The sequence below is a fragment of the Phocoena sinus genome, chromosome 1 (assembly GCF_008692025.1).
Source record: "Phocoena sinus isolate mPhoSin1 chromosome 1, mPhoSin1.pri, whole genome shotgun sequence".
Lineage (NCBI taxonomy): Eukaryota > Metazoa > Chordata > Mammalia > Artiodactyla > Phocoenidae > Phocoena > Phocoena sinus.
This window is the reverse complement of record NC_045763.1, coordinates 35232981-35253317: the sequence shown is the minus strand read 5'-3', so window position 1 is coordinate 35253317 and position 20337 is coordinate 35232981. Positions and strand designations below refer to the sequence as shown.

General features: G+C 48.6%; 2 protein-coding genes, 1 long non-coding RNA gene and 1 pseudogene across 4 annotated transcripts in view; 3 read left to right on the top strand and 1 right to left on the bottom strand.

Moving 5' to 3' along the window:
• SLC2A1 (solute carrier family 2 member 1) overlaps nt 1-7833 on the top strand; it is a 28403-nt gene extending 20570 nt beyond the window's left edge. For both annotated transcript variants that reach the window (XM_032626140.1, XM_032626150.1), the window contains exons 3-10: nt 2376-2536; nt 2690-2930; nt 3634-3796; nt 3883-4070; nt 4330-4434; nt 4867-4968; nt 6168-6371; nt 6738-7833. In XM_032626140.1, coding sequence (XP_032482031.1) covers nt 2376-2536; nt 2690-2930; nt 3634-3796; nt 3883-4070; nt 4330-4434; nt 4867-4968; nt 6168-6371; nt 6738-6938 — 1365 coding nt within the window. In that variant the 3' untranslated portion in view covers nt 6939-7833. The remainder of the gene's footprint in view (nt 1-2375; nt 2537-2689; nt 2931-3633; nt 3797-3882; nt 4071-4329; nt 4435-4866; nt 4969-6167; nt 6372-6737) is intronic.
• Nucleotides 7834-9893: 2060 nt separating this feature from the next.
• On the top strand, nt 9894-19678 carry LOC116750873. Its single transcript, XR_004349137.1, has 3 exons — nt 9894-10034; nt 11539-11628; nt 19337-19678. It is a non-coding gene; the product is annotated as an uncharacterized LOC116750873 (long non-coding RNA).
• ZNF691 (zinc finger protein 691) overlaps nt 11795-20337 on the bottom strand; it is a 53356-nt gene continuing 44813 nt past the window's right edge. The window contains exons 3-4 of the transcript XR_004349134.1: nt 12677-12739; nt 11795-11888 (exon numbers count right to left, since the gene is read on the bottom strand). The gene's annotated coding sequence lies outside the window, so the exon portion shown is untranslated. The remainder of the gene's footprint in view (nt 11889-12676; nt 12740-20337) is intronic.
• On the top strand, nt 12685-13835 carry LOC116750867 (annotated as a pseudogene).

The following is a 20337-nucleotide window of genomic DNA, read 5'->3' as shown; positions in this document are numbered from 1 at the left end:
CTCTGACTTGTTACCACATGCAGGAGACTTAACTGGGGAGGCTCTGGTAACACCTCACTTAACACATGGTTCCTCAACATCTCCAGCCAGATCCCAAGGAGAGGTTAGAGACCTCAACCTCACACCCTTAAACCCATTTAGGTAGTAAGCACTTACTGCCTAAATACTACACGTATTGGCTCTGCGTACAATTCAGGCAAGTTCCATTAGCCGACTTGACAAATTTTAAAACCAGATGTGGAGAGCTCTATGAGACAAGCGTCTGAAACACAGGGGGCAGGGGGTGAGCCTGAGAACTACAGCATGCAAAAATTAAGTGTCATCGGGGCAAACACCTCTCCTTGCCCCTGCAGAGAGCCCCAAGGACATCAGTGCCCCGGAGCCCTGCTTGTAGGTCTGGTTGCTCTGGGCGGCAGAGTGTGAGGGACGGGAGGGAGAAAGATTTCCAGCCAGATGATGGGCCCTCCAAGGGGTGAGGGCCATCTATCTGGGCAGTTCCCTTATCCAGGACAGCTTGCTCTCTGCAGAGCCTGATAAGTGGAGCATTACTGTTCCCAACCAGTCCTCTGGGGTTGGTTTTGTCCCTTGAAGAACACAAGCACTTTGTGTTTGTTTTGTTGAAATCTGCCTTCTCTGCCCCTGGCAGAAGCAAGGGCTGCTAGGAGGGAAGCCTAAGGCCCTTTCATTGCTCCTCCATCCACTTGCTAGGCGCCCCTGCACCAGCTCTGGGAGAGGCCCTGGGGTGAATCCACTGGGGTCCCTGCCCTCAGGGAGGACAGACTCTTGGGACCCCCTGAGCTGGGTCTCAAAAGATTTCAGCCCGGTAAGGCAGGTGGGCCCTCCAGGAGGGCCCTCCAGGAGGAGTAACGGTGGAACTGGGGGAAAGGGTGCATAGGGCAAAAGTAGAGATGCTGGGAGGTGGGACTGATACCTGGCAGGAGCCTTGACTTTGAATTATGGGACGCAGGCTCTGTTAGCCTTTGTCAGTGGCCTGCACTGCCCCTGGATCAGTACCAGGACGTGGTGGGGTCCCTCAGCTCAGTGGTGGTACCAAGCACCGTGTGAGCACTGCCAAGGGTGTTTCATTAACTTCCCGCAACACTATGGAAGTGGATATTGCTAATGTCATTCGAGATAAAATCATTTGCCTTCGGTCACACTGGAGATGAGTGGTAGAGCTGGGTCTGAACTTGGTTGCGTCCAGGTTCCTCACCCCTGAGCTGTCCAACTTCCCTGGGACAGACAAGTAGGTAACTCAGTGGGCACTCCTGGGACTGTGGGCTTGGCAGTTGCGGCTACCCACAGCCTCCTCTTCTGCTAGACCCCTGGAGCTTGGGAGGGTTACGGAGGGCCAAGAGCAGTGGAGATCGTACTGTATGAGAGGCTGCATATTGCCCGGTGCACACAAACTTGCAGTGGGGAGGGGTGCCAGATGGGTTGGGCTCGCGTGGAGTTGAGTTTGAGCTGCAAGTGGGGAGGGGAAGAGGGGCATGCAGGTTTGTGACTGGCTGAAGTCGGGAATATTCAGGTTACGTGACCGCGAGTTCGTGTGTGTGATGGCGTGTGTACACAGGAGGCTGTTTCTGGGTACGGTGGGCCTGTGGCTGCGCACGTAGCTGGGTGGGTCTGGCTTGTCCTGAGGCACTGGGCATGTATCTGCATCACCTGAGAGGAGGGGTGAGTGTGAGCAAGCAGAACCAGGGCTGCCTGCCTGCCACATTCCTGGGCCTGGGCCAGCCAGGCCCTCCCTTTGGTGGGGGCAGGGCTAGCGGGAGGCCTGTTCTAGGACAGGTGTCTCCAGTTCCTGGAACTGCTTCCTTGTCTGTAGCTTTCCCTGTACCGCCCAACTGGGCACCTGAGAGAGGTGACAAGGCCATGGGTCCTTCAGAGGGGAACTCCCAGGCCAGCCGGGGGTGGATCTCACAAGCATTTGTGTGCAAGTTGCTCACACCAGGCCTGAGTGCAAAGTCAGCCTGCCCTTCCCTTCCTCGAAGGGCCTCTGTCCAGCTGTGTTTCCTCCCCAGCAAGGGGGATTGGGGAGGGGCATGTGGGAAGAAGCACTCTCTCTGCTATGCCTGAACCTGCCATCATCCCCAGAAAGTCCTGTTGAGCTCCTGAAACTACAGGGCTCTGGAAACCACCCCGGGGGAGGTATGAGAGCCGGCATCACTCTCCCTCGGTGGTGTGGGTGGCTGAGGCCCACAGAAGGGGTGGCACCCGGCGTAAGAAAGCAGCGAGTTTGGGGCTGGGCCTGGTGCTGGGTCCCTGGGCCCCCTCTACCCGTGATAAAATGGTCCTCTTTGAGGCGGGGGAGTGCAAGGGAGAAGGATGACTGGGTCCTGGCCTCGCCCACCAGGCTGCTTCTGCTCCTGCAGGTGATTGAGGAGTTCTACAACCAGACATGGATCCACCGCTATGGGGAGCGCATCTTGCCTGCCACACTGACCACGCTCTGGTCCCTCTCTGTGGCCATCTTCTCCGTGGGGGGCATGATTGGCTCCTTCTCTGTGGGCCTTTTCGTTAACCGTTTTGGCCGGTGAGCAGAAGGGGTCCTGGCCCTGCCCAGGGAGTGGGAGGTGGGGGGCCTTCCCTGGCTGTCCTAGGGTCTACCTATGACCCAGCCCCTGGGGCCTCCGGGGGGTCCAGGGACCTGCCTGACCTGTGACCTCCTCCCCGTCCTGCCCCCCAGGCGGAATTCAATGCTGATGATGAACCTGCTGACCTTTGTGTCCGCTGTGCTCATGGGCTTCTCAAAACTGGCCAAGTCCTTTGAGATGCTGATCCTGGGTCGCTTCGTCATTGGTGTATACTGCGGCCTGACCACTGGCTTTGTGCCAATGTACGTGGGGGAGGTGTCCCCCACAGACCTTCGCGGGGCCCTGGGTACCCTGCACCAGCTGGGCATCGTCGTCGGCATCCTCATCGCCCAGGTAAGCCCCCACCCATGGCTCCAGTGCCTCAGGTGTGTGTCCAGATTCAACTCCTCACCTGGCCTTCCACAGCCCTGCAAAGGGCAGCCTCGTAGACACATCCTAGGCACAGGTCCCGAGAACAACACCGCTCACCATTCTCCCGGGGCCCCCCGGTGGGAGAGCAAGTCCAGATGCCTCGACCCTCCTCATCCCAGCCCACTCAGCCTTGCATCCTTTCTTCTCACTGTGGGGATCCAACCACAGGGCAGCCCACTGGTTCCTCAACGTGCCGACTCTCTCACACCTCCACACCTTGATGCCTGTATATATATATATATATATATATATATATATATATATATATATATATATATATATATGCACTCCCCTCTCTCGAGGCTCTCCCTGCCCCACCCCTAAATCGTCCTGTGGCAAAGTAGCAGCCCCCATCCCCCTGCCAGACATGTCTGTAGCCCTGCCATCTTATCCCCCAATAATGCCGTGATGTAGGTCCTACTTCCCTCTTGTCACAGATGAGGAAACTGAGGTTCAGAGAAGTTAAGCCTCACGTTAGTGGCAGAACTAGACTGAGAACTAGAGCCCTCTCTCTAAAGCAGCAGCTGCCACAAAGCAGGTGAAGAAGGCCCCTGGGTGGATTGGGGCCGCGAGTGGGCCCAGCGCAAGGTGTTCTCAGCTGCTGCTCTGGCCCTGCCTCCCCCAGGTGTTTGGCCTCGACTCCATCATGGGCAACCAGGAGCTGTGGCCCCTGCTGCTGAGCGTCATCTTCATCCCAGCCCTGCTGCAGTGCATTCTGCTGCCCTTCTGCCCTGAGAGCCCCCGCTTCCTGCTCATCAACCGCAACGAGGAGAACCGGGCCAAGAGCGGTACGGCGGGCCCTGCCCCTCCCCGCCCCCGGCCCCGGCCTCCTCCCTGCTCTGAGCCACCCCCGCCTTCCCTCCGGCCCCCCCAGTGCTGAAGAAGCTGCGTGGGACCTCGGATGTGACCCGCGACCTGCAGGAGATGAAGGAGGAGAGCCGGCAGATGATGCGAGAGAAGAAGGTCACCATCCTGGAGCTGTTCCGCTCGACCGCCTACCGTCAGCCCATCCTCATTGCCGTGGTGCTGCAGCTGTCCCAGCAGCTGTCTGGCATCAATGCTGTGAGTGCCCTCACCCACCCTTTCCTGTGGCCCCAACCAAACCCTGCGGTCAAGTGTGTGCTGTGGACAGGTCCCACACTTAAAACAACAGACGAGCCCCTGCCAGAGGAGCAGCTGTCCTTTAGAACCAGAACCCATGAGGGCACTGGTGCAGTGTCCCCTTCATTCTTTACTGACCGTGTGTCCTGACTCCACTGGGACAGAGGCCGGGGAAGAGCCACCGCACCTGGCTGAGCTCCGCGAATTCTGTGTCTCGTAGGTTTTCTATTACTCCACAAGCATCTTCGAGAAGGCGGGGGTGCAGCAGCCTGTGTATGCCACCATCGGCTCCGGCATCGTCAACACAGCCTTCACTGTCGTGTCGGTGAGTCTTTTGCATCATTGCCCACAAGCCAGTCGGCAGCTGGGGTCCAGCTTGGGGCCTCAGGGCCTCATGACCAAACAGCAGCCTTTACTGTGAGCCAGGCACGCATCACGGGCTCCCTAAGTGCTCTCTCATTTCATCTTGGACAACTTGTCAAGTTCATTACTCTATCAAACAGCTGATGACACTGACGCTCAGGGAAGTGCAATGGCTGACCCAAGGCCACAGCCAGAATGCTCAGCTGTCTGGCTCTCGGGGGCCAGCTCTCATTCCCTCAGATCCTATGTAGTCCCCGAGCTGAGCCCCAGGGAGGAGGCGTCCATCTCTGCAGTGCCACGTGGCTTTCCCAGCACTGGGAGCCACCCTCCCGGAGGAAGGGGTATGTTCAGACGGGCACCAGGCAGGCTGCACTGACATCCTCTCTGCCCACAGCTGTTTGTGGTGGAACGAGCTGGCCGGCGGACCCTGCACCTCATAGGCCTGGCCGGTATGGCAGGCTGTGCGGTGCTCATGACCATCGCGCTGGCGCTGCTGGTGAGTTGCCTTGCTCGGGGGGCGAGGCGTCAGGTGGGGGGAGCTCACGTGGGCATCAGACCCCAAAGTGCCTGTCTCAGCCCCAGGCTGGCGAGCAGCACTGGAGGCCAGGTGCTGGCAGGGGGGGCTGCCCTCGCCCTGGTTCTGCACCCCTCACAATCCTGGGCGTGGGCCTGACCTTCTGCCTCTTAAGGCTGGCTCCTTCCATCCCACTCCCATCCTGTCTTCAAATGGCTCCTCGCTGCTTGGTGCTTTCTCACCACCGCACCTCCAGCCCCAGACTTAAAAGTTCTCTCTCCCCAGGAGCTACTTTGCCTGATACTAAATTTTTCAAAGTCTTCTCTGCATCTTCATCTTCAGAACAGCCCTAGAAAGTAATGCCCTCCTCACCACAGAGGCGTGGAAACATGCCTCATCTCACTCAGTCCTCACGACGCACAGGTGTAGTTCAGTCAATATTCCCATTTCTCAGGTGAGGAAACCTCCCCCAGTGAGGTTAGTAATGTAGCAGATAAAGGACGAAGCCAGGAATCAACCTCAGGTCTGCTGGCCCCAAGCCCGTGACTGTAATCTCTGTGATAATCCTGTCCCAGGCACTTCACACACAGCACTTGATTGTCCAACATCTGGGCAAGGAAAGCACTAGTGCACTCATTTTACAACCGAACCAAGGCTTAGAGAGCGCGGTGATGGCCGAGAGGCCTGGCAATACCGTAGGCAGTGAGCAGCGGATCTGGGATCTGGAACAAAGCCCATATAACTTTTCCGCTGCAGCTTCCTCGAGAATGATTATACGTAAAACCACATGCCTGCCCTGTGCCAGTCCTGAGTAGGGCACCTTACAAGCCTTCTGACACCCACCCCCAGGAATGTTCTTCCACATCCTCCTACTGTAAGCAGACTGCTCCACAGCCAGAGCCAGGGGACCCCAGGGACCTCTTCTTAGGGCCTTCCACATGCAACTACATGACCATTCTGGGAGGGCAGACCATGCAGGACTTAAACTGTTTTGTTCAGATGAGGAATCCGAGACCCGGCACAGGGTACCTAAGTCACACGGCAAATCCAGGATCAACGCTGGCCTCCTGCTTTCCAGCCTAGAGCTCTTAGGCCTGCCCTGGGCTGCCTTTGCAGTTTGTTTCTCCTGAGGATCCAGCACAGCCCGATCTAACTTTCCTCCCGTCTCTCGTCCTCAACAGGAGCAGCTGCCCTGGATGTCCTACCTGAGCATCGTGGCCATCTTTGGCTTCGTGGCCTTCTTCGAAGTGGGCCCCGGCCCCATCCCATGGTTCATTGTGGCTGAACTCTTCAGCCAGGGCCCTCGTCCAGCTGCCATTGCTGTCGCTGGCTTCTCCAACTGGACCTCAAATTTCATTGTGGGCATGTGCTTCCAGTATGTGGAGGTGAGAACTCCCAGAGTGCCCACACTCAGCATTTCTCTCCTGCATGCAGGACCCCATAGTACTGTGCAAAATGCTGTCCCTGCCGTTCTTACGGGAATCATGCTGGGGAGGAAGCAGGCTCAGAAGCCCAAGTCACACAGGGTTCTTTCCTTATCTTTGAATTTTCTGTTCTGCTCTGCTGTGGGAAACTGCTCCTATCACATGCCAGGTGCCGCGGAGTCTAATACTAACATCCCAATGCTCCTGGGTTGTCGGTGGGTGTTCCCTTTTTCAGATCAAAGGCCCAGAGGTAAAGTGACTTAGCCAAGGTCCTACGGCCCAAGGTAGGGTCAGGTCTCCAACCGAGTGTTTCTGTGTATCTTTCAGCAACTGTGTGGTCCCTATGTCTTCATCATCTTCACCGTGCTCCTGGTTCTGTTCTTCATCTTCACCTACTTCAAAGTTCCCGAGACGAAAGGCAGGACCTTCGATGAGATTGCTTCCGGCTTCCGGCAGGGGGGAGCGAGCCAAAGTGACAAGACACCCGAGGAGCTGTTCCACCCCCTGGGAGCTGATTCACAAGTGTGAGGTGCCCCACACCACCAGCCCGGTCTGCTCCCAGCAGCCCAAGGATCTCTCGGAGCACAGGCAGCTGGATGAGACTTTCAAACTGACAAGATCTCAGCAGAGCTGGGCCTGGGGCTCTTTCCTTCAGCCAGTAGTGATGTCCAGAAGAATATTCAGGACTTTTAATGGCTCCAGGATTTTAACAAAAGACTGTTGCTCAGATCTATTCAGACAAGCAACGGGTTTTATAATTTTTTTATTACTGATTTTGTTATTATTTTTTTATCAGCCAGAGTCTCCTTTATCCACATCCCTGGCTTCACCCTGAATGGCTCAGTGCCTGAGGGTGGGGACCAAGCCCTGCCTAGACACTTGCCTTCTTTGCCAAGCTAATCCGTAGGGCCGGACCTATGACCCAAGGACACACTAATCGAACTACGAACCATGAGTCTTCTACCCCAAGAGGTGGCTCTGGCCACTCCTTCTGTGGGCCTGGGTCTCCCCACCTAGGGATCAGGCTCCAGGATCAGGCTCCATTAGGATTCGCCCATTCCTGTCTCTTCCTACCCAACCACTCAAATTAATCTTCCCTTGCCTGAGACCAGTTGGGAGCACTGGAGTACAGGGAGGAGAGGGGAAGGGCCAGACTGGGCTGCCAGGTGCTAGTCTCCTTTGCACTGAGGGCCAGACGGTCACCAAGAGAGGAGGGCCATGGGAAACTGAGAACTCACTATTCAAGAAGACGTGAACACTCCTGCCCTGCTGTGTATAGTTGGAAGATATTTATATATATTTTTTGGTTGTCAATATTAAATACAGACACTAAGTTATAGTATATCTGGAAAAACCAACTTGTAAATACACCACCTCACTCTGTAACTTACCTAAGCAGATATAAATGGCTGGTTTTTAGAAACATCGTTCTGAAATGCATATGGGTTGAGGATAGACAGATCTGGATGGGAATGGGAAAGAAGCAACTATTAGAGCGGCTTCAGACTTTTTGACTCCGAGATTCAGTCACTTCCAAGCACCTTTGATCAACACCCTCTACTGCTTAAAAATCTGTTTGATCTCTGTTACCCAGAGAAAAATCTAAAAATCTTGGCATTCGAGGCATTCCCATTTTCCTTCACATATGACAGCTGGTATTCAAAAAAATGACAGCTATGTGCTGACCTTGATGCTCAGGCATCAAGATAATATGCATTATCTTGAATGTGAGGTAGGTACTATCTCTGTACATTTGACAGGCTCAGAGAGGTTAATGTGCCTGAAGTCTCACAGCAAATATGCTAAAACCCCTGCTTTTAACAATTATACTGCAGGAATTGCCTGGTGGTCCAGTGGTTAGGATTCGGCGCTTTCACTGTGGTGGCCCAGGTTCAGTCCCTGGTCAGGGAACTAAGATCCCACAAGCCGCGTGGCCAAAAAAAAAAAAAATTATACTGCACCCCCCCCCCACCCTATACCCCACTCCTCACCCCAAACCCCCAGCCCCTCCAAAGCAAAATGAACCATGTTCACTGCATGGGCAGAGTGAGCTGTCAGGCTGCCTTCTCCCATCTATTTAATTCAGAATGCCCCCTCTGATCCAGCTTACAGGCTACTGCACACCCTCTAAAGACTTCTAACCCCCTTCTCCCAATCCCTGAATTTCAAGAGCACTTCATTTGTTCCTTTCTTGTGGCACTGTATCTTTATCACATGTCTTTTATCACCACCTTTATCACAAGTTCCTATTTCCCCCACTAGTCTCAATTTCATGGAAAGAAGTCAATTTGGTTCATCTGGGTCTTCAGTACTAAATACAGTGCTTGGCACAGAGCAGGCACTCAGAAAACAGTTGAAATAAAAGCACCAAGGATATTTGTCCCTAGAGGCTCAGCTGACAAAATCGGGAGGGTGGGGTGGATATGCCTGTCGAAGCCTTCATAACTGCACACAGGTTAAACTATAAAATCTGCTTGCTATGAAGCGGGGTTGTACGGAGAGGGTGAGAAGGGAAAACGGGTACATGGGTACATCGTAATTGGCAGCGCCTGTGTGTATTATCATTCGGTACAGAGAATCTGAGGAGTTAGCCATCCCCATCTCACAAATCAGGAGTGAGGCTCGGAGAAGGGCTGTGCCTTGCCTGAGCCTGGGGGCAGGGTGGTTACCCGATGAAGGGCTGGGACCAGGTGCGATGGAGGAGGCCTTATCACATGGCCCCAGCAGGCTTCTGTTGAAAGGAGTTAGCTCTTGCTTCGCAGGGGCCCCGGGAGGGGTAATGCAAAGAGGAGTCAGGGGCCCAGGATGCCAGGTGCGCACTCGGGGCTCTTAAAATCCTATGGTGGCACCCTGGCTGCTGTTCCTACCGGATGGAAGGAAACGGACTAGGGCTGGGGTTGGGGCGGAAGGGGCACGCTAGAGGCCTGAGCTTAAGAATGCAAAGCAGTGGCGCCCGAGGCCCCAAAGCGGGGCGGCGCCCGGTAACATCCCGGCCCCACCCCAGCCCAGGGCTCCACACCCTGGTCTGAAAATGCCCGAGAACCCACTCCCCGGTTCCCGCCCCTCACAGGGCTTGCACCAACGTGCCGGGGGCCACCATTTCCCAAACTGCTAGGTGCAAGCAGGCGCCGGAAGACCCGGCCCAACCCCGCCTGGGCCCACAATGCTCCGGGAAGCACAGCTTCCGGTCCCTTGACGCCTTTTCTCTAGGGACTGCAGTCCATCGCGGGTGTAGAAGATTTGGGGCCGGGGCGGTCTTCCATCTCTCCCAGACCGTAACACCGGTGCTCTAGGGCCCCCTCAGCAGTCGCGCACCCACCTGGGTAGCCTCCTTTGCCGACTGGCGGGAGAGGCGGGGCTACGCGGTTTCTCCACCAATCAGAACCGCAGTGTTGGGCTGGTGAGGGGCGGGCCCCAGGCTCCCACCAATCACAGCCTGTCTGCCCTGGGCGGCGGTCCAGGAGCCTCTGAGGGACACTAAGCATGTCTGTCTTCTGGGAAGTGAGTTTGCTCCAGGAGCTGGCGACCGTGGCTGGGTTAGCGCTTTCATCCTGGTAGCTCACCTGGGACACCTTATCGCGCATAAGGTGACGCCTACGGTTTGTGACGAAAAGGGGTAAACAGGTAACGGGGCTGCTCCCAGACTCCCTTCTTTTCCAGTGCTTAGCTCACTGACAGTTTTGTGAGATCCTTTGCATATTTTGGGCTCACAAGTCTCCTCTCCCTGGAAACCTACATCAGGTTCCCCCGCTGGACCCCACACTGTCCTGTATTTCCTCCATCAAAGCCCTCTCCACACTGTACAGTTGACTGTTATTCCACCAGTGGGGAGGCAACTGCTAAGTCATTCCTTTGTCGCCGGTTCCCACCACAGACTGAGTGAATTTAGACCTAAAGAAGTTCCAGGATCTGAGCTCTTCCACTGCAGTTTTAGGGAGAAAATCCAACAATTCAGAAAGTGTTCTTAATAATGGGGAGAGAATATTCATTCTCTTCTGTGAAAACTACATTTTAATGCCCTCTTTCTCATTCTATGATTTTTATTTCTTAAGTCACCTACAAATCTGACCCCTTCTGTCCACTTCAATTGCTGACCCTAGTTCAGACCACTCATCATCTCTCTGGGGATCACTGCAGCACCTCCTCACTGTTTTCTCTGCTTCCTGTCTCTTTCCCCTCATTCTCCACACTGCAATCTTGGTGATCTTTCTAAAAGGCAAGTCTAGTCATGTTTCTCTTCTACTTAAACATGGGTTTCCTGGGTCCCCATTTCCCTCAGGATAATGTCCAGCTTTCTTAGCCTGGAAATTCAAGGCCATTTGCAATCAGTTTCTACCTCTCAGATGCAGCCTCCCCTCTCACCCCTGCCCCCCATCCCACTGCAACCATCCTCCAGGCATTGATCACCCTGTCCTCTGACCTCCACATACTCCTTCCCCTGTGCGTCTTTGGGGTTCCCTCCACACAGGCTGTTCTCCCAACTACTCTTGTGTTCCACCAGGTGACCATACCCCATCACAGCCCAAGGAGTTGGCTGAGGAAGCTCCTACTTGGAGGCTGGCTCACCTGTTTCTTGGGACATTGCTGCCAACTAGTGGCTGTTGTGTGAATGTTTAGGTCAGGGCTGGTTTTAACCTCAACCTTTCGTGGGTTCAGAGAGAACTGACTGCTTTAGCGATAACTCTTCACTGGGACTTTTACAATAAATCCATTTGGTAATCCCATCCCCAGCACCCCAGAATGACTTCCTAAAGCAGTGTCTGAGCACATTACTCTACAGCTTAATGCTCCCCACCGTCTCATGGTAAAGTCCAAATTCCATAACCAAGCAGTCAAGATCTTTCACATTTGGGTCCTTGGAGACCTTATCTCCCAAAATGCTCCATTAACACTCTAAGATCCAGCTAAGCTGATGTACTCAGTGTTCCCTGGACAGCTCCTCACCTAACTGTCTAATCTTAAAACTTTTTGTTCAATCTCCTTCTTTCTCCAGGTCTGCCTTTGGTCTCTCCATAAGGCTGTTTGATCTCAAAAAAGACCAAATTAACACTTTCTCTATGAAGCATTTGTTCATTCCTTCAACCGTTACTTAACTGAACACACACTCTTTGCCAAACTTTCTCCTCAGCTGTGTGGTGTCTTGAAAAGAACATGGTTTCTAGAGTCAGACAGAGCTGACTTCAGATCGAGGCTCTGCTACTTAGCTGAATAGCCATGGGTAAGTCACTTCACCTTTCTGATCTTCAGTTTCCTCATCTGTTGTGATATTAAGATGAAATAAGATAATGTGCGTGTGATGCATGTGTCAGTTAGAGTTACTCCATATTCCCCCTTTCACCCCCTTCATAAAGTCTGGTACTCACCCCCCAGGTTTCTGTGAATTCCCAGGGATCTCTTCCCTTCTCAAGGTCATCTCTGGCTCTGATGGTCGGCATCTCCTAAACCACCAGGTGCAGGGTTCCCAGGGCAAGCTCTTTCCTGTCATGGAACCCATATCTTTTCATTAGTTTCACTTCATTCATTTATTGAGCACCTGCTGGGTGCCAGGCATTGTTCTAGGGCTGGGGATACAGCAGCAAACAAAACAAAGATTTGCCTTCATGGAGCTTACATTCTGGTGGGGAAAACCCAGCAATCAACAATCAACAAATAAAGTGTCAGATGGTGATTTGTGTTATGGGGAAGAAAAGGAAAACCAAAGAATAGAAGATGATGGATGTGAGGGTGGGGTGGGTGGCTTGATTTTAGATGAGATAATTTGAAGGTCTCCCTGAGGGAGTGATATTTGAACAAATGTGAATGAAGTAAGGGAGCAAATCATATGCATAATCTGGGGGAAAGGCTTTTCTAAGCCAAGAGAACAGCAAGTCCAAAGGTACAAAGGCAGGACCATGTCTGGTGTGTTGAAGGACAAGCAAGGAGGCCAGGATGGCTGGACCAGGGCGACAGGGAGATGAGGGCAGAGAGGTGGCAGGATGCTAGATCATGTAGGGCCTCATATATCACATGAGGACTTTGGGTTTTGTTTTGGGGTTTTTTTTTAATGTAAGAAGAAACTTCCCAGTTTTGATATTTTGTTTGTGTTCATTATAATTTGCAGTTATACTTAGCAGGTTAGTTATCATAGAGTTAGTGAGCAAGTCCACCCTCCTGTGACATACTTTACAACTTGGAGGGGACCTATATTGCAACACATATAGTTTTCTATAATGAAAATATAGTTGTAAGGGGAAAACAACCCACGGAAGATAATTATGAAAACAAACCTCTGACTCTTACAGAAATTTCACTGCCTTCCCCAGTAACGAGTCTTGGAAATTTCTACTGCTCTGCAAGATAGAAATAAGTATAAAGAATAAGTACTAAGTTTCACGGCGGCGCACTTGTGGCAGGAATCAGGAGGAGCAGGAGACAGCAAGGACAGGCCCAGGGAAACGAAGAAATGGAGCAGCCTGTGCAAAAAGGAAAGGAAAGCCGCCTTTTGGGAGGGGGCGAAGGCCACCAGCCGGCAGGAAGTAATAGACGGGGACAGGCTCGCCAACTTGTCCCTAATTTCTGATGGGCCATACCCAATAGGCAGGTCAAAGATGGGATGGGTGGAGATGGAGATTATATGGAAATGTTCATGAAGAGATGAGCGAAATCAGGAGAAAACTTAGGGAGATGCAGTTGAGGAGTTGTCTGCGTATCCTTATGGGGGAGCTCTCTAATCACCATGACCATCGTGATGAATTTTGCCTTATGCCTTGACTCCTGCCATTTTCCACGAGATTAATACTGTGATTCCCACTGTTGTTCTCTTTTTTCTTGCATTTTCCTACTACGCCCTTTCTGATCCATTTGCTGTGAACCTTACGTAATTTCCATGTCAGGTGGGTTCTGTGTTACCAGCTTCTAATTGGAGATTGCCTTGGCACCCAATCTAAGTTTCTGTCAACAGTAGAGTTTCACCCATTTACATGGAAAATGTGAAGTTAATAAAGCAATTGAAAAGCAAAAAAAAACACCCCAAAACAAGAATAAGTATAAATTTAACCTAAATTTTATAAAACCTGGGAAGTAGATATTCTCTCTCCTCCCTCCTTTCTTTCTAAGCAGAGGTTACAAGATCTGTTGGTGTTTTGAAATTTCAAAAGCACTTGTGTCAACAGGCTTCACTCAGAGTTTCTCAGAAAGTACCATTGATACTCGTGGCCTAGGGTTTAAAATCTAATTTTAAACGAGGAAACTCAAAGTACTGGGGGCCTATAATTTATTTCCTTAAACCCTACTGCAGACTGTGGTGTAATTATGGTGTGTCTTAGTTCCCCCACCTCCACCCCAGCCTGTTGACCCCCCACCTTGACGTCTGGTTCCCAGTGGTAAACCCTCAAGGAAGCTGAGGGTAGAGGTTAGAAGTGTGGGCTCTGGGGTCATATTGCCCAGCAAGAATACCCATCACTTTTTGTTTGTTTGTTTTAAAATGAATTTATTAAAGAATAGTCTTAGGAAGGCAACAGTGTTTGATGTGTCATTAAGAAGAAAGTTCTGTTTCTTCATGACGTATAATAAATGTAATGTAAGAGGGTACAGAGTTATAAGCTTCTTTCTACTGGAATTCTCGATAGTACGGCACGGTGTAGTCATTTCTGCAATGCTAGAATAAATTTTTTAAAAAGTCTCCTATGCTTCTCTTCGAAAAGAGATGAACAATAACAGGATGGCATTAAAAAGCCAATTTTTTTCTATTCATTCCGTAGTATTGGAGCCAGTATTTTTACCATCGCAGGCTACACTTTTTTAAATTATTTGGCTGCGCCGGGTCTTAGTTGCAGCACATGGGATCTTCACTGCCGCGTGCAGGATCTTTGTTGTGGCATGCAGGATCCTTAGTTGCAGCCTGCGGGATCTATTTTGGTTGCCGCGTGCGGAAACTTTAGTTGCGGCATGCGCAACTCTTAGTTGCGGCATGTGGGATCTAGTTCCCTGACCAGGGATCGAACCCGGACCCCCTGCATTGGGAGCACAGAGTCTTAGCCACTTGTCCACCAGAGAGGTCCCACTCACAGGCTACAATTTTCACTTTATCAAGTTCTGTCACCTCTCTGAATTCAACGTCATTCAATACAAAAGTCCATACATTATCGCAGAATCTGTATGTATTTAGAGAGCCCTTCAATCCTGCAGATAATGTTTCGGACGTTTGAAATCTCAGTAACTCTTTAGGGAAGGTAGCCAAACATACATAGCCCTGGAATTGACTCTGTTCCTGACCTTCTGTACCAACACTGAATATATAGCCTTATCAAACTGAAGTAAAACTTGAAGGGCAAGTTGGCGGGTAATCTGTTGAGATTGTATGAGCTCATCGAGGCTCTCCTGAAGACTGTTTCCCAAAGTGGTATTTCTGTGCAACTGATGTGCCATGGCTTAGGAGGGAGAAATTCTTTTTGTTACTCAGGCTTACACTGACGTCCTGTGGAAGAGGCGCTTCCTGCCTCGGAGAGAGCCAAGAGAAGCTGCTCGGCCAGGAGCCCAGCAGGACCACCCTCCCCCCACCTCTCCCATCACTTTCTATTGTCTTTTTACAGAGGTGGGAGTGGAGGCTGACAGAGGACACAGTTAATAACACCTACCCCACAGAACTGTGAGGAGTAGGCAAGACCAAGTTGGTATACTCTTAATGTGGTGCGTGATTGTAGAAATGGTAAAAATTAGGAGGTATTTTTATCTTCTGATAACGTTATTTCTCCATCCCTGTCATTTTCTTTGCGCTCTGCTTACTGTTGGCCAAGATTATAGCTAGCTAATCTTCCTAACTAAATGCCTACTGAGAAAAAGCCAGGGTGAGTGAGGCTTCTCCCTATCTCTGCTTGGAGGTTACATATATTTATGGCCACAGTGATCCCTGGTAGCCAAGTTTCTATCTTTAATACCAGTAATGGCTAGCATTTAGATAGCGAGTGCTATTTGTCAAGCACTGTCCTAAATCTGTGACATGTATGAATACACTGGATCCTTACAACATCCTAGGAGGTGGACACTATTATTATTATACCCATTGTATAGATGAGGCAGCGGCACTTGGGCCACCAACACAAACCACACTCTGTAAGTGGCCTCTTATGTCCATTCACACCTATGGGTGGACATGGCCTCTTTTGCAATCAAACCAAGAGAGAAAAACAGTCTTATCTCCCGTTACTCTGCCTGATAAAAAGGCAGTTATTATTTCCACTTATTGCTGAACAAATCAAGACACAAAGAAGTCAAGCAGTTCTTTTCTTGTCACAACATCATCCCCAGGGGCAATGCTATACGCTGTCTGCCAAGCACAGCTGCTTAAGCACATGAAGTGCAATGGGTAAAGACATGATTTTGAAATAGAAAGCACAGCATTTTAATCTAAGTAATGCTGCATATTGACTCTGACGTCTCTTAGACTCAGTTTCTTTATCTATGAAATGATGATAATAAGTGAATCTACATCACAGGTTTGTGAGTATTGAATGAGGAAAGATCTACAGTACCTGGCTCATAGCAAGTGCTCATTCAATGGTTACTATAATCATTTTGTTTGTTTATTTGTTTTTAATTCTTTTTTTTTTTTGCGGTACGTGGGCCTCTCACTGTTGTGGCCTCTCCCGTTGCAGAGCACAGGCTCCGGACGCACAGGCTCAGCGGCCATGGCTCACGGGCCCAGCCGCTCCACGGCATGTGGGATCCTCCCAGACCAGGGCATGAACCCGTGTCCCCTGCATCAGCAGGCAGACTCTCAACCACTGCGCCACCAGGGAAGCCCTTTAATTCTTTTTTTAATTGAAGTATAGTTGATTTACAATGTTGTGTTTTATTATTATTGTATTATTATACAGCCAACCTATGCTGGCTCTCTTAAAAACCAATTAGAACAAAAGCAACTTGGTCAAAATCTGTACATTTGTTTGTTCTTTTATTTTGGGGCAATAGGTGCTGGAGCTTGGGCAAGCTTTAGCCTTTCATTTTATACTATCAAAAATCATGTCTAACTCTTTGAGACATATTTTCAGAGGCAGACCCTATTAGGGGTATTTTATATCAGGACATTTCTGGAAAAAGGTATATTGTTCTCTGAGTAAACTGAAATAACTCCTCAACCAAGTTGACTTCCTCCACACTCTTCTCATTTCATCCTTCACACTCAGGTCTAGGATTATGGCTCCTCCCTGCTGGATGGCCTTGATGACTGCACACTGCAGAAAGAATACCTAGCCTGCCATTTAAAACTCTGTACTCTCTGGCCTGCTTTTTCTTACACCCTTACCTCTGCTAATACCCCTAGTAATCTGTAACCTTTTTTGATATAAAGTCTATTTTGTCTTTTTGCTCTCTTTTGCTTACTATTTCCATGGAATATCTTTTTCCATCCTTTCACTTTCAATCTACTGTATTTGTGTCTTTGGATCTAAAGTGAGTCTTTTCAGAGGAATGGCTAAAGAAGATGTGGTACATATATATAACGGAATATTACTCAGTCATTAAAAAGAATGAAATAATGCTATTTGCAACAACATGGATGGACCTAGAGATTGTCATACTGAGTGAAGTAAGTCAAACAGAGAAAGAGAAATATTGTATGACATCCCTTATATGCAGAATCTAAAAAGAAATGATACAAATGAACTTACTTACAAAACAGAAACAGACTCACAGACATAGAAAACAAACTTATGGTTACCAAAGGGGAAAGTGGGGGGAGGGATAGTTAGGGAGTTTGGGATGAACATGTACACACTGCTATATTTAAAATGAATAACCAACAAGGACCTTACTGTATAGTACAGGGAACTCTGCTCAATGTTATGTGGCAGCCTGGATGGGAGGGGAGTTTGGGGGAGAATGGATACATGTATATGTATACTCCAATATAAAATAAAAAGTTTAAAAAAATAAAAAATAAATAAAATAAAGTGAGTCTTTTGTAGGCAGCATATAGTTGGATTATGTGTTTTCTATCCATTCTGCCAGTCTCTGTCTTTTTTTTTTTTTTTTTTCAGTCTCTGTCTTTTGATTAGAGAACTTAATCCATTTACATTTAAAGTAATTCCTGATAAGGAAGGACTTACTTCTGTCATTTTGCTACTTGTTTTCTATATGCTCCATAGCTTTTTGTTCCTCATTTTCTGTTACTGTCTTCTTTTGTGTTTAGTTGATTTATTTGTAGCAAAACATTTGCATTCCTTTCTCATTTTCTTTTGTTTATATTCTGTAGTTCTTTTCTTTGTGATTATCATGGGAACTACATTGAACATCCTTAACTTATAACATTCAAATTTTAATTTATAACAACTTAACTTAAATAAGATGCAAAAACTCTGCTCCTTTCCATCTCCATCCCCACCCCTTTTGGTTGTTGATGCCACAGAATTACATCTTTATACACTGTGTGCCCCAAAACATAAACTAATAATTCTTTTAAATTCATTAGTCTCTTAAATTATGTCAAAAATGAAATTTGGAGTTTCAAACCAGTTACAAGACTACTAGCTTTTAGACTAATTAGATTCTTTTCTTTAAATGTATTAGTTTCTTAAATCATGTTGAAAGCAAAATATGCAGTTACAAACCATTGTTACAATAATACTAGCTTTTGTAATTGCCCATGTATTTACTTCCGTTGAGATTTCTATTTCTCTATATGGCTCCAAGTTACTGTTTAATGTCCTTGTATTTCACATTGCAGGACTCCCTTGAGCATTTCTTGCAGATCAAGTATAGAGATTGATTTCTTCAGCTTTTGTTTATTGGGGAATGTCTTAATTTCTCCCTCACCTTTGAAGGCCAGTTTTGCCAGATATAGGATTCTGGTTCACAGTTTTTTCCCTTGAACACTTTGAATATGTTGGCCCACTGCCTTCTGGCCTCCAAAGTTTCTCATGAGAAATCTGCCAAAAATCTTATTGAGGCTCACTTTTGTGTGATGATTTGCTTCTTTCCCGCTGCTTTTATATCTCAGTATGAGTCTCTGAGTTCATCTTACCTGGAGTTCATTGAGCTTGTTAGATGTTTATATTCATATTTTTCATCAAATTTGGGAAGTTTTCAAACATTGTTTTCTTCAAATTTTCTCTGTCCCTTTCTCTCTCTTGTCATGCTGGGTCTCCTGCAATGCATATAATCAGTCTGCTTGATGTTGTCCCACAGTTCCCTTAAGCTCTGTTCACTTTTTTTTTTTTTTTTTTTTTGCGGTACGCGGGCCTCTCACTGCTGTGGCCTCTCCCATTGCAGAGCACAGGCTCCGGACATGCAGGCTCAGCGGCCATGGCTCACAGGCCCAGCCGCTCCGCAGCATGTGGGATCTTCCCGGACCAGGGCACGAACCCGTGTACCCTGCATCGGCAGGCGGACTCTCAACCACTGCGCCACCAGGGAAGCCCTCTGTTCACTTTTCTTTAATCTTTTTTCTTTCTGTTCCTCAGACTTAACAATTTCTATTGTCCTATCTTCAAGTTCACTGATTCTTTCTTCTGCCTGCTCAAATGTGACTTTGAATCTCTCTAGTGAATTTTTCATTTCAGTTATTATAACTTCTGGCTCCAGAATTTCTTTTTGGCTTCTTATTAGGTTTTCTATCTCTTTCTTGATATTGCCATTTTGCTCATAGATTACTTTCTTGACTTTCTCTACATCTCCCTTTAGTTCTTTAAGCATCTTTAAGACAAATGTTTTAAGTCTTTTCTAGTAGATTTGCCATCAGGCTTTTTTCAGAGACAGTTTTTGTTGGTTTTTAAAATTTTTTTATTTTTTGAATGGGCCATGATTTCTTGTTTCTTTGTATGCCTTGTGATTTTTTATTGTTGTTGAAAACTGGACATTTGAATCTAATAATGTGGTAACTTTGGAAATCATATTCTCTCCCATCCCCAGGACTTGATGGATTTGTTTGTTTTTTTGTTTTATTGTTGTAGGCTGTCTCTGCGCCACAGATCAGCCTGAGATGTAAACTTAAGGTCTCCTCAGGTCTTTTCTGGACCTGCATCTTTCCCTGGGTATGTACAGTCACATTCTAATTTTCCCCATATATGCAGTTGTTTTTGAATCTCCTAGTCTTTAATATCTGGGCTCCAAAAGGAGAAAAAGAAAAATGAAGGTCAGGAAAAGGGTGCTGGTCCTTTAAATCACCTGGAAGTCATTTGAACCAGAGGGGGAGTGGCTTGTGACAGTGGGGGAAGATACAACAACAATAGCTGCCCTTCTCTTGGCACCTCTGTGATCAGAAGCAGCAATCAAATGCCATTTACAGCAACATGGACAGACCTAGAGGCTGTCATACTGAGTGAAGTAAGTCAGACAGAGAAAGACAAGTATCTTATGATATTGCTTATATGTGGAATCTAAAAAAATGGTACAAATAAACTTATTTACAAAACGGAAATAGAGTCACAGACATAGAAAATAAGTGTATGGTTACCAGGGGGAAAAGGGGAGAAGGGATAAACTGGGAGATTGGGATTGACATATACACAGTATTTTTTAAAATTTTTTAAAATATTTACTTATTTATTATTATTTATTTCTGGCTGCATTGGGTCTTCGTTGCTGTGCACAGACTTTCTCTAGTTGCGGCAAGTGGAGGCTACTCTTCGTCGTGGTGCGCAGCCTTCTCATTTGTAGTGGTTCTCTTATTGCAGAGCACGGGCTCTAGGTGCGTGGGCTTCACAAGTTGTGGCACGTGGGCTCAGTAGTTGTGGCTCACAGGCTCTAGAGCACAGGCTTAGTAGTTGCTCTGTGGCATGTGGGATCTTCCTGGACCAGGGCTCGAACCTGTGTCCCCTGCATTGGCAGGTGGATTCTTAACCACTGCGCCAGCAGGGAAGCCCCTATACACATTATTATATATAAAATAGATAACTAATAAGGACCTACTGTATAGCACAGGGAACTCTACTCAATGCTCTGTAATGACCTA